Consider the following 14067-nt stretch of genomic DNA (forward strand, 5'->3'; position numbering starts at 1 on the left):
GTCTACCTTTTATCACGTAACTCCTCCCTGCATTATTCCTTCCAAAATGCATCACCTCGCATTTGTCAGGATTAAATTCCATCTGCCATCTATCTGCCCAATATACCAACCTATCCTGCTGTGTCACCTGACAGTCCTCCTCAGTATCTGCCAATCCTACCATCTTGGTGTCATCCGCAAATTTGCTGATCACACCACGTACACCCTCTTCCAAGTTGTTTATATATACTACAAAGAGGAGAGGTCCCAGTACTGAGCCCTGAGGCACACCACTGGTCACTGGCCTCCAGCCAGAAAAAGGTCCCCTCGACAACTACTCTCTGTCTCCTATTGCCCAGCCAGTTTTCGATCCACCTAGCTACCTGTCCTTGTCTCCCATGTGCCTTAACCTTTTCTACCAGCCTACCGTGAGGGACTTTGTCAAACACCTTACTGAAATCCATAAGATGACATCAACGGCTTGCCCATCGTCAACCGTTTTTGTCACCTCCTCGAAGAATTCCACCAGATTCGTAAGGCAAGACCTCCCTCTAACAAAGCCATGTTGCGTATCCCTAATCAGATCGCAACGCTCCAAATGCTCATACATCCTATCCCTAAGAATTTTTTCCAATAATTTTCCTACCACCGATGTCAAACTCACTGGTCTATAATTACCAGGGTTATCCCTACTACCCTTTTTAAACAGCAGTACCACATTAGCTACCCTCCAGTCCTCTGGGGCCTCACTTGTGTCCAAAGAAGAGACAAAGATTTGCGTCAGAGGCCCAGCAATTTCATCTTTCACCTCCCTAAGCAGCCTTGGATAAATACCATCAGGCCCTGGAGCTTTATCTGTCCTTATGCTACCTAAAAACCTTAGCACTTCCTCCCTTGTAATAGATATTTCCTTCCACTGATCTACAGCTCCCTCCAAGACACTACACGACACCGAACCCCTCTCCTTCGTGAATACCGACGCAAAGTATTCATTTAGGATCTCCCCCATTCCCTCAGTCTCGATACATAACTCCCCTCCCTTGTCCCTAAGAGGACCAATTTTCCCTCTAACTACTCCCTTCCTCCTAATATAAGAGTAAAATGCTTTTGGATTTTCCTTAATCCTATCGGCCAAAGCCATTTCATGCCCTCTTTTCGCCCTTCTAACTCCCCTTTTAAGCTCCCTCCTACTCTGTGTATATTCCTCCAGCACTCTCTCCGTTCCCAGTTGTTTCGACCTAACATATGCCTCCCTCTTCTTCCTGACCAAGTCTTCGATACCCCCTGTAATCCACGGCTCTCTAATCCTACCTTTCCCATCCTTCCTCTTTACCGGCACGTGCCTTTCCTGCAACATTTTCAGTTTGCCCTTAAAAACCTCCCACTTACCAACCGTGGACTTGCCAGCTAACAGTCCCTCCCAATCAGTGTCCTTTAGCTCCCTCCTAATCCGGCTATAGCTCGCCTTCCCCCAGTTCAGCACACTCCCCTTCGGCCGGCACTCATCCCTTTCCATTTTTATCCTAAAGTAGACGGACTTGTGGTCACTGTTACCTACATGTTCGCCTACCTCAACCTCAACCACCTGCCCTGGCTCATTTCCCAACACTAAATCCAGTATAGCCCCCTCCCTAGTCGGGCTACTTACGTACTGCTCAAGGGACCCTTCCAACACACATTTTACAAACTCCTCTCCCTCCGTACCCCCAGCTCTAGGCACCTTCCAATCCACTCCAGGAAGATTAAAGTCACCCACTACAATCACCTTATTCTTTCTGCACCTATCTAAAATGTCTCTGCAAATACCTTCCTCCGCTGACCTCGGGCTGTTGGGTGGCCTATAGTATACCCCTAGCATCGTAATCTCTCCCTTTTTATTCCTCAACTCCACCCACAGCGACTCAATCCCTAACTCCTCCATATTGTCCTCCCTCTGCACTGCTGTGATGTGCTCCTTAACTAACAACGCCACCCCACCACCTCTCTTCAACCCTCCTCTGTCACACCTAAAACACTTACACCCAGGAACATTCAGCTGCCAATCCTGCCCTTCACATAACCACATCTCCGTTACTGCCACCACATCTAACTTCCTCACAAACATCAAGGCCCTAAGCTCATCCGTCTTACCCGTCACACTCCTCGCATTGAAACAGATGCAGTCCAACCCACTGGTGCCTCTCAGAACCTCCTTCTCCCTGCTAATTTTCCTTTCACCCAAACCTACCCTATCACCCAACTCCCTCCTGACCCCAGTGTTTACTGAGCTATCAGTCACATCCCCACCCCCCCTCCCTATTAGTTTAAACTCTGGCTAAACACTCCAGCTAACCTCCCTGCTAAGACATTTGTCACCCTCCCATTCAAAATTTCCCCCTCCCTCCTATACAGTTGCCCTTCTCTCACAAATACCTCCCAGTGGTCTACAAAAGTGAAGCCCTCTCCTTGCACCAATCCCTCAGCCATGCATTCAGCTGCATGATCTCGTTATTCATAGCCCTGCTGGTACTAGGCAGCAGCCCAGAGAATGCCACCCTGGAGGTCCTGCTCTTCAGTTTGGACCCCAACTCCCTAAATTGCCTACGTACATCTACCCTATTCCGCCTTCCTACGTCCCCCTCCCCTGCGTGTATTATTACCTCTGCCTGGGTCCTCTCCCCTTTCAAAATTCCTTCTATCCTTTCCGTTATGTCCTGTACCCCTGCTCCAGGGAGGCAGACCACCATCCTGGAGTCACGCCTCTGTCCACAGAACCTCCTGTCGATTCCTTTGACCTTCCCATCCCCTACCACTATCACATTGCCAGCCCCCTTCTGTCCCTCTGAGTCATTCTGGCCCTCCTGCCTATCCTTTTGTGCCCCTGTCGATGAACCTTGGGGAGCCACTGGGGAGGTCTGAGGACCAGGACTATTCTTCTTCTTCCTCTTGACAGTTGTCCACCCATCCTGCTCCTCAGCCCCTGGGACCTCTTGCTCGTGGTTCCTAGCCATTAACTCTTCATTTTCCCTGACCAGAAACACATCCTCTAAACGCCCCTCTAGTTGCCTGACCTGGGTCCTTAACCGCTGCAACTCTAAACACTTAACACAGATGTGGACCCTCGAGACGTGATGCCTCCAAGAACTCCCACATGTGGCACCTAACACAGCTTATGTTCCTCCCCATAGCCCCTGCCATGTCCAAACCTCCTTTGGGTTTGTATGTGTCGAAACGCAACCCGGGAAAGATAGAAACTGCAACTCACCTTCTCTAAGCCCAGCGAGCCAAAGCCCTTATAACTCTCACTCAGCTTCCCACTCACTCCGCTGCCCACTATCACTACCTTCTTTTTATACCCCCCGCTCCCCCTTCCCGACTATCCCCTCGCCTAACTTCCGGTACGGAAGTAAAATACACACACAGAAACCCCGCGAACCAGAAGTGCAGTCAGAAAGTGATTCCAAGTAAATTCAACACTCACCAAAGCCACCAGGTACACTGCTCTGGAGAACAATCCGGTTTCCTCCGGGTGCTCTGGTTTCCTCCCTCATCCCAAAGATGTGCTCTTAGGCTGATTGGTGTAACAAATTGTCCCTAAATTATTCTCCCCTGAATCTGGTTTCCATTAGGGGGTACCATAAGCATAGACATGGGTCAAGGGTGGAGGAGGAAAAACACAATGTTAAGATGGTGGTGTGGGCTCGTTGGGCCATTTTCCCGTGCTGTATTGTTCTTTGGTTCAGTGTCTATTACTCATTATTTAATAATCTGGAAATTTTATATCTTATCTTTGGTCTCTGAGGTCATCCTATGCAATTCTTGTATTGAATACCGATACGGCAGGAACTGGGCTTGAGGGAGAAGATCGAAGCAGCTGAGTTCTTCCTGGGAAGAGCATGTGTTGCATTGGGGGATGTGTGTGTGTTTTTGAAGACGTTTTTAATGGAACTGTTCCTTTTTTCCAGCTATCATCCTGCTTCTGCGTGATGGCGTTCCCAGTGTCCGGATCAAAGCAGCTGAGGCTTTGAGTCTCCTCCACGAATTGTGAAGCTTCGTAGGAAAGGATGGGACTTTTCTCCCCTCTCCTGCTTCTCAGAGTCATGTTTACAATAGGGGGATTGGGGCATAAAATGGAGAGTTGGGAGGCCGAGACCAAAGACTGTGCTGTAGATTGTGTTAAAGAATGACCCCAAATGTTATTATCATCACAGCCCTCCTCCATTGGGCCCTGGACTTGGGAGGGTTAAACAGGAGATACAGCTATGGTGTTCTTCACCATTAACAATCACTCGTTCTTGAACTGCCGTCATCTTTTGTATCTCCTGTTTCAGTCCAGGGTGTATTTATTTGATTGTAACAGGAGCTGCTATATTCATTTCCTTCCTCTCCAATTCTCCCATTCATTCTAACTCTTTCCCACTCATTTTGTCGTCAGCCCCAGGAACTTTGAGATATTGACAGACTGTCCCTATTGATGTGGGGTTGTTCCACACAGTTGTTATTAGGAAGCAACTTGAGACTGTAAGTGTGTTGGTGTTGCTTATTGTATTACATTCCTCCTTTGGGTATCTGCTCCAGAGGCTTGGCTGGGCTGATGTTTCTGCCAAAGAGGCCATTCCTGTATGAGTCCTCTTGAGGGGGTTGGTGACCATCAACAATCCAATTCTTTCTATCTGATTTCCACACTTGTACTTTCCCAGAAAGAGTAACATTAGAACCCTTGCCAATTCAAAGTGTAGGAAGACCAACTGAATGAAAAAGGTGGAAGAAATAGCTTGGATCTTTTAAAAAAGTGAAATCCCAAAATATGATTCCATGGCAGAAACCTGCCTTGGATGCTCTCGCATTCCTGTATTTCCAGCAGCATCCTGAGCACATTGTCTCTCCAAACTCCTACTGCAAGCAATTCTGATCCTTCCAGCTTCTCTTGGGTTCCTGTAACCCATTGTTGGAAGCAAGTCTGGGCTTTGTTACCTACAGCCTCGGTGATGCTGCTAAGTTGCTGTTCAGTTCATTGTGGTTTCTAGCTGTACTCTTGAGTTGTCCAAATCTGAATTACTTTGCCTTTAGCACTCGGTATACATTTATCCTGGTTTTATTTGATCAGAAACACTGTCCCACCACAAAAAGCAATTTAAGCTGCAGTGAATTCAAGCCTCTCCCCAAGATCCATGGGGGCCTTCAGTGAAATCTACAGCCTCCTAGAGTATTTGACACTGACTTAGGGAGAGGGTGTCAGCTTTATGCTCTGAGTGACAGCTGTTCATAGCCTGGCTTTCTGCTTCTACAGCAAGGGGCTCTGATAGTCTCATTCCTTAAAGCCCAGAACTTTAGTATTTGCTGCCTGTGGGACAGCTCCTACTTGGCAGAGGAGCCCTGGCAATTGGTATCAAAGCTTTTTTCTGAAGGATGGACAATCAGCTAGAGAGTGGGTGGTCAACATGGACTGGTTGATCCCTCATACCCTGAGCACAGTGACAGCAGTGGATGTCTGCTATAGCAGCAGATTTCTTGATGGGCTGGGGGAAGGGGGAAAAAGCTTTCAGATAAATTAAACATTGGAGCCAGCTATGATTCTGATGGTCCAGAGGGGTCTTTGTCCCCACCAACAGCTCAATTTTAAAAGCTGCCTCATTCTCCAGGCCTGAATCAGTGTTCTATCAAAGGGGGAATCAGAATTTGAAGTGGCAGGTTATTTTCTCTCTGGCCCACCAGTAAACGTTTCACTACCAGAAAGCCTGGCATTGGTTAGATTTCTCATTGTCTGACAGTTTTAATGTTTGAATGAATTGAATCTAATGAGGTGGTGCAGAGATGTCTTTAATAATACCATTGAATGTAGCAATGTAAATCACAGTGATTATGGTACATAATTATACAAAGATTTAAAGTGTATATCTGCTTTAAAAAAATTCAATGTGTTTCATTCTCTAATGAGCTTGAATCATCTTTTTCACACAGGCCATGTGTAGAGACTGGAGAGGAGATTTAATGAATGGAGAGAGGGGTACTATTGTCCTCCAAGAATGAGAGATGCAGAATACCCCTTCCTCTGGCCAAAGCCCTGTCTCCAGGATTCTACCTGGTAGACATCCCAGTTCTGAGAAGCTTAGAGCAAGAAAGTGGTGAGGATGAGTGTGAAATACTAGGAAACTATATTAAGGGGTTTAAGCATTTTTGATAGAGGATAACTCATCAAGTCTGGATGCAAGCATCTCAGGCTACTACAGCAACCAAGAGCAGAAACAGCAAAGGCTCTGATCATATTCCAATCCTCGTAGGTATAGTACCAGAGAACAATAAGCAGGGATAGATAGTTATTACAGCTGGTCAGCCTAAATTGCAATGGGCTAAATCATGGAATTCAATCTAGAGAAGTGAGATATGGATGTTGGCAGGAGAAATAAAGCAAATGTGACAGATTCTGAAGAGCACAAGTTCACACTTGTCCTGAAGGACAAGTCAATAGGGTGTTAACACATGTATCCTCTTGGACCATCTTAAGAGAGGGAGGCAATGCTGGAACTACATAAAACACTGACCAGTGCTGGTTACTGCATGACAAGAAAGATGGGATTACAGGGCACAGAGGAGATTCATGAGGATGTTGCCAAGACTGGAGAATTTTAGCCATGAGCCATTGGAGGCTGAGGGGAAATTGAGTTGTGTAGAAAGTGATGAGGGACTGAGATGGTGGGCAGCAGGATCTTGGCAGAGAGGTGAAGAATTGGGGGATAGATTTAAAGTGATGGGTGGATAATCTGGGTGGTCATTAGTAATGCCAGTCTTCTATTCCAGACTACTTCACTAAATTTGATTCCCCTGCCTCCCTGTTGTTCCAGTACATCTCCCACTTGTCAATGGAAAAATTGCCCAGGTATATCCTGCATACAAACAGGGCAAATCCACTGGGGCCAATTACTGCCTGATCATCAGTAAAGTGATGGAAGAGGTCATCAACAACACTATCAAGCATCACTCACTTAACAATAACCATTTCAAATGCTCTGTTTGGGTTTCACCAGGATCACACAGCTCCTGCCCTCTTTTCAGCCTTGGTTCAAACATGGACAAAGGAGCTGAATTGTAGAGCTGAGGAAAAAGTGACTGTCCTTGATATCAAGGCAACATTTGATAGTGTGGCATCAAGATGCCCTAGCAAAACTGGAGTCAGTGAGAATTGGGTAAATCTCTCCACTGATTGGAGTTATACCTGGTACAAAGGAAAACATTGTGGTTGTTGGAGGTGAGTTACTCAGGGTGGTGTCTTAGATCCAACCATCTTCATGGGATCTTCAACAATGAATCCTCCCATCATGAAGTGGGGATGTTTGCCAATGATTGCACCATTCATGATTACACCATTCATGATTCCTCAGGTATAGAAGCAGTTTATGTCCAAATATAACAAGACTTGGACACTAGTCAAGCTTGGGGAACCAGGCAATAGTAAATAACATCATTGCCACAGAAGTGCCAGTGATGACCATCACCAACACGAAAGAATTTAACCATCACTTTGAATTGCAATGTCATCAATGAATCCCCCATTATCAACATCCTAGGAGTTACTGTTGACCAGGAACTGAACTGGACAAGCCCTTTAAATACTGCAGCTACCAGCGCAGGTCAAAGACTAGCAAATACTACAATAACTCACCACCTGATTCCCCAAACCTGTCCACTGGCTACAAGCACAAGTCAGCAGTATGATGGAATATTCCCCACTTGCCTGGATGGTGCAGCTCAAGAAGCTCGACACCATCCAGGACAAAGCACCCACCTGATTGCAGTCCCTTCACCACCAATGCATAGTGACTGCTGTGTGTACTAGCTACAAGCTGCAGCAGTAACTCACTGTGGCTCCCTTTAAACAACATCTTCTAAAATCCACAACCTTGAGATTTATAAAATGGAGGCTCGCAGAGCGGACCTTTAAAGGGTAGGGAAGATGATAGCTTTTATACTCAGAACACAAGAGCTTATAGCTGCTGTAATCCACCTGTGATGTTTTAATATTTCTTAAATGAAACAAAACTGTTGGATTTAAATCACATTTATTTTTTGCCACAATTTTAAATAAAAAAAACATCCTGGCAGCACAGGATTGAGACACAGTCTGGCACACTGTGAAAACACCCCCCATTAAAAAGTCAGGAGGATCTACGTACTGATGGTCAATGTGAAAGATTGGATCTGTGGCAGGGAGGACTGAACTGTGGTCAGTAGAGTTTGTGGTTCTAGCACAGCCCAATACAGAAAAGGTGACTTACTGTATTAGTACTGAGGGCAGGGGGTTTGACAATGCGGAGCACTGGAAATGGGTATAAGGAGGGACCAGAGCAACGAACCTCTGGCAAATACCAGTGATGCTGACGTGTCCAGCTGATGCTGTGTGTGACAAAGTGCCCACTTTCTGAAGCAGAAGACACTGGTTGTGAACACTGGCCATTTCTCCCATCATCCAAATACAGTGTGGTGGGATGAAGTAATCAGGAGCTTAGAAAAGAATAAAAAACCTTTCTCGAAGGTTGGCAGGGCAGGGCAGAAAGCCCAGTTGGGTCAGTACGTGCAGAATGTTACGTGTAAAGACGGATAGTGCCGTCTGCCCCAGAGGAGAAGAGCCAGGGCTGGGTAGGGTGGAAGGTCACATCCAAAACACCCAGGTCTCGGGTTATTTCATGGCCTTTCAGCAGCTTCACAGGAACAATGAGCGGATTCTGGAGCAGGTCACTGTAAACAAAAAGAAAGTCTTCATTTAAAACGGTTGTGCAAACGAAAAGTACTCTGCCCTCCTTGCCTCTGTGCAATTCCACAGGAATCAGCCCCACCAGCGAGATGTTCAACCACAGGCAAGCCCTCAATAATCCACATCTAATACTCCAGAACAATTGGAAAGAGCAGCTCCATATTAATTACTCTCTTCATCAACCCAGCACCTATCATTATTGTGGCCTATTTGCACCCTCAAACTAGCCCAGATCAGTTAACCAAGCAGTGTGTGTAAACAGAGAGCAAGGCCTCTCTAATCTAAGGTTCAACAAGACAGCCAGCGGGGCAAAGAAAGTGCATAAAATTCTGCAAAGATTAGTGGTAGTCAGAAAATTGGACAGAATTAAAAAACAGCAACAAATGAATCAAAAAAGAGGAGAAATTTGAGTACAAGAGAAAGCTGATTCAAAATATTAAAATAGCACAGTGGTTAGCACTGCTGCTTCACAGCGCCAGGGACCCAGGTTCAATTCACGGCTTGGGTCACTGTCTGTGTGGAGTCTGCACATTCTCCACTTGTCTGCATGGGTTTCCTCCCACACTCTAAAGATGTGCGGGTTAGGTGGGTTGGTCATGCTAAATTGCCCTTTAGTGAACAAAGGTGTGTAGGTTAGGGAGATTAGCAGGGTAAATAGGTGGTGTTATGGGGACAGAGCTTAGATATGATGCTCTGTTAGAGAACTGGTGCAGACGGTCGCCTTCTGCACTGTAGGGATTCTAAAAGAGTTTCTGAAAGGAAAAGGATGTGTTAAAGGAAATGTTGGTCCTCTAGAGAGTGAGTCTGGGGATTAAATAATTGGAAATAAGGAAATGGCAGAAGTGTTGAACAGATAGGTCGAATAGACACAAACTACAGGCTGACAAGTCAGTCAGATGAAAAGCCTGCATCGGAAGTGGTTTCTGAGATAGCATTGGCTGCAATTTTCCAAAATTCCCTGGATTCTGGGAGGTGAATTCAACTCCTCTATTCAAAAAAAAGGAGGGAGATAGAAAGCTAAAGGTCCTGTTTAACGTTGTCATAGAAAAGCAGTTGGAATCTATTGTTAAGGAAGTTACAGCTGGGGACTTTGCATCGAGATTTTCTATGAGGCAGATTCAATATGAAAGGGAGATTAGACTTGACAAATTTTGAGTTCTTTGAGAAAGTAACCAACAATGCGAAGGAAGGGGGAACCCAGTACTCATTTCCAAAAGGCATCTGATAAGGGACTGCAGAGGTTACTACACAAAATACAAGCCTTGGTGCAAGGGAGAGAGATATTAGCATAGTCAGAGGATTGATTAGCTAACAGGAAACAAGAGTACAGATAAACAGGTCATTTTCAGCTTAGCAAGCTATACAAGTGGAGTGCCACTGGGATCTTTACTGGAGTCTCAAAGAGCTACAATCTACACTGGCTTGAATGAAGGGACAGAATGCATGGTAGCTAATTTTGCTGATAACATATGCCTGCAAAGCGAGTGGGCAAGTATTTGGCAGATGGAGTATAATGTGGGAAATTGTGAGCTTGTCCACACTGCAAGAAAGCAGTATACTTTGCAGAACTTTGCTACAGAGGGATCTGGTGTTCTCGCACATGAATCACAAAACACTAATATACAGCTAATGACTAGGAAGGCAAATGGAACGTAGATGCTTATTGCAAGGAAACAAAATATAAAAAGTTGGGATGTTTTATTACACTTTTACAGGGAGTTGGTGAGACCACATCTGGAGGACAGTGTGCAGTTTTAGTCTCATTTAGGAAAGGATATACTTGCATTGGAAGTAGTTCAGAGACAGTTCACATGACTGTTTTCTGGGATGAATGGGTTATTTAATGAAGAAAGGTTGAATGGGTTAGGTCTGTATTCATTGGAGGTTAGAAGAACAAGAGGTGATTTTATTGAAACAGACAAGATCCTGAGGATGGACAGAGAGAGGATGTTTCCCCTTGTGGGAGAGACTGAGTTTGAGAGATCCTTGATTAACATTAGAGTCAAAGGTTATTAGAGGGCAGACAGGAAACAGATTTGAGGGCACAGTTAGATTTGAGGCTTGAAGGGCTGAATGGCCTACTCCTGTTTCCGATGTGTGTTTGAGAAGCATGGTTATCTTTCCCTGGGTTTCCAGCAAGTTAGAGGATGGGCACGACACAACGCTGAGAGAAAGGTCAAAAATTACATTAAAAATACAAGAGAATGACAGGCAGACAGAGAGGGAGACATGCACAGCACAGGAGACCATTGAGCCCCTTGTGCTGGTCTAGCTCTTTAGCAGCATTATCCATTTAGCCTCATTTCCCTGCTCTTTTCCCACATTTTCAGATTATTTATCTAAATGTAGAGTTACAGGGCTGGAGCAGGAGGGTAGGACTGGATTACTCCATGGACCATACGTTACTATCAGCAAACAGCCTTTACAACCTAGCCTGCTACCTTGAAAGATTTATACACATTGCACATTCATCAAGAGAAGAGTGGGGTCAGAAATGGAGAGACAGAAGGCACACCGCACAGAGAGACAGGCAGGCAGAACACAGGTGTATCTGCAAAGAGAGAAAGACATGGTGTGGGGCTGGAAGAGAAACAGGTGTAGAGGGAGACAAAGAGAGATGAACCGAGGCAGAGAGAGAGAGAGAGAGAGAGGCACAAACCTGTAAACCATTCCATGACAGACAATAACAGTGCCATCATCAGATGCAGAGGCAAAAAGCGGATAATGTTTGTGGAATGCCACTCCCCGTAGAGCTCTCTTGTGATGCCTGTGAGAGAATGATTCAATAAGTGAAGTTATTATTAAATCAAACGTTCCATGTTTCTCAGTAAGGGTGTCTCAGAAACAAACTATACCCCACGTTACCATCCTAACAGCAAACTGGGAGCACCATCATCACGACGATTGGAGCACTTCACCACCTTCCCAGGCAACAAGGAACAGGTAATAAATATCAGATTTGTCCGTAATGCTAACATGCCAGTATTAAATAACCCAAAATGTGACCCCAAGGTCCCACCAGGGCCTCAGAAATTAGGTTTATTAAGTCAGCCAGTGTAATAGAAGAACAAAGAATGAAACAGGCCCTTCGGCCCAACGAGCCCACACCGCCATTTTAACAATTATAAGTCCCCCTCCACCCATGACCCTTGTCTATGCTTATGACATTCCACATTGAGAGACTAACCTGATGAACTTTACCTATGCTGTTGGCTACATCCACATCAATGCAGACAGCATGCGCCCTCTGAGCCCAGTACTGCAATTAAACCCTAAAATTGCTCACCCACAATCTGCATGAATATTGACACATACAATAGTAGCTCCATCTCGCTCAGAGCCCCGAGGTGAAGAAATTGAGGGGCTAAAGCTAGCAGGACTGAAGGGGGGGGGGGGGGGGCAGAGAGAAAACGCCACCCAGCAGAAAATCTCCAGGAGAACTTCACACCCTGGCAGAGTCCCAGAGAAGAGTTCTCTCCCACAGAGACTGCCCCCCACATACAGTCCACGAGAATCCCCCCTGCCCACCACAGCAAGTCCAGGGGAAGCTGATGCCTACCAGCCAAGAACAAATCAGAGCCGGAGTGACACTGACCTGAGTACTTTGTAAGGCTTGGTAGACAGATCCATGTCGAACCAGGCCAGACGACTGTCGTAACTTCCACAGATCACATTGTCACCTGTGAACACATTGAAATGCAACAATAAACAGCAGCACGTGGGGTGAACCCTCGGGTTAAGAATCATAGAATGCCTATAGTGCCGAGGACCACAATCCCAACCAGGCCTTATTCCCATAACCCCACACATTTACCCTGCTAATCCCACTGACACTAGGATCAATTGAGCGTGGCCAATCAACCTAACCCACATATTTTAAAGTGTGGGAGGAAACCCACACAGACACAGAGAGAATGTGCAAACTCCGGGTCCCTGGTGCTGTGAGGCAGCAGTGCTAACCACTGTGTCGCCCAGGAAAGGTTCAAAACCTCAAAGACTACAAGGAAAGATTCAAAAGCCTGGAGCCTGTAGCAAAGTCTTGGGGGAATCAGGATATCAACTAGAACAGAAACATGTGGCCATATATCAATGTGTCAATTCATACTATGACTGCCAATAGGAACAAAGAAACAGGAGGCCATTCAACCCTTTCAGCCTATTCTGCCCTTCAGTTGGATCACTGCTGATATGTACATCGACTCCATTTACCCACCTTAGCTCCATTGCCCTTAATAACCGTGCTTACCAAAAGTATATTCACCTCAGTGCCATTAGGATAAAGATGCTCACTAGGAACTTGCAGATAGCAGATTCAGAGCAGGATGGGAAATCTGTCCCCTCCCACACAGACACCTAGATCAGACAGGGGATTGAGGAGACAGCTGGGTGCTGTGATGGCAGTGGTGGGATTGTGGGGGGATGGGGTTGCAACTTTCTATGGAAACAAGAGCTTGAAGTGCTGCAGAGTGTGAACGGAGATGTCTGTTAACACCCAGCCAAACCACAAGATCACCAGCAACCTCTTTCCCAACTCGGCACAGAGCACACACATCCTCACCTATACGGAACGGGAACCCCTTAATCTCCGTTAATCCTGACACCTCAGTATTTCAGTATAGTTTACACGGCACACAGACAGCAGGCGATATAGGGTAGCCAGGAGGAGACTGGCTCTTTTCAGCCGGCTCCCAAGACCAATGGGGACAAGAAACTAAAGGAGGAGATGTGTGATGATTCATTGATGATTTCAGAGCTTGATAACTTGGGGCATTAATCTAGGGACCGGCTCAGGCTGAAACAGAGATTAACTATCCACTTTCTTATCGTAATCGTACCACCCGAGACATCATATCACTGTTACAGCACAGATGGGAGCCATTTGGTCCATCGTGTCTGCGCTGGCTCTCCATACAAGTATCATGACTTAGTGCCATTCCCCTGCCTTTTCCCCATCACCCTGCACATTGTTTCTATTCAATAAATCATCGAGTTCCCTCTTGAATGCCTCGATTGATGCTGCCTCCAGCAACTTCCAGGCACAGCATTCCAGACCCCAACCACTCACTGGGTGAAAATGTTTTTTTCTCACATCATACTTATTAATTTTGCAAATCACCTTGAATCTGTGCCCTCTCGTTCTTGGCCCGATTATCTACTCTAGCAACAGGCTATTACCCTGAAGAAAGGTTAACATTAGGAGATACTGGAAGGAGCAAAGAGGGCAATTCCAGCTCTGAGATACTTAAGTTTTGGAAGTTAAATGAACTGGCTGAAAGTTCAGCAAAAAATTCACTTTTTACTCAATGGTCACCAGTGAAATTTCTGTTAGAAAGCAGGAAATGATAAGCACTGACAGCAGG

At 45.8% G+C, this 14067-nt stretch overlaps 2 protein-coding genes across 3 annotated transcripts in view; one reads left to right on the forward strand and one right to left on the reverse strand.

Annotated features, from left to right (window-relative positions):
* Positions 1-14067, forward strand: part of LOC145359460 (maestro heat-like repeat-containing protein family member 1) — a 47992-nt gene that overhangs the window by 22762 nt on the left and 11163 nt on the right. Inside the window, exon 15 of one of the 2 annotated variants that reach the window (XR_013889586.1) lies at positions 3924-4479. Coding sequence is in view for 1 of the 2 variants with exons in the window: in XM_080214022.1 (XP_080070148.1) it covers positions 3924-4006 (83 nt within the window). In the remaining variant the exon portion in view is untranslated. Of the gene's footprint in view, positions 1-3923; positions 4744-14067 lie in introns of those variants that run through there. The other variant, XM_080214022.1, reaches the window with a different exon arrangement.
* The window catches only part of bop1 (BOP1 ribosomal biogenesis factor), a 161214-nt gene continuing 155145 nt past the window's right edge, over positions 7999-14067 (reverse strand). Inside the window, exons 14-16 of the mRNA XM_080214009.1 lie at positions 12303-12387; positions 11367-11474; positions 7999-8691 (exon numbers count right to left, since the gene is read on the reverse strand). Coding sequence (XP_080070135.1) covers positions 8538-8691; positions 11367-11474; positions 12303-12387 — 347 coding nt within the window. The 3' untranslated portion in view covers positions 7999-8537. The remainder of the gene's footprint in view (positions 8692-11366; positions 11475-12302; positions 12388-14067) is intronic.

This window comes from Carcharhinus amblyrhynchos, chromosome 2 (assembly GCF_965287045.1).
Source record: "Carcharhinus amblyrhynchos chromosome 2, sCarAmb.v2.hapA, whole genome shotgun sequence".
Lineage (NCBI taxonomy): Eukaryota > Metazoa > Chordata > Chondrichthyes > Carcharhiniformes > Carcharhinidae > Carcharhinus > Carcharhinus amblyrhynchos.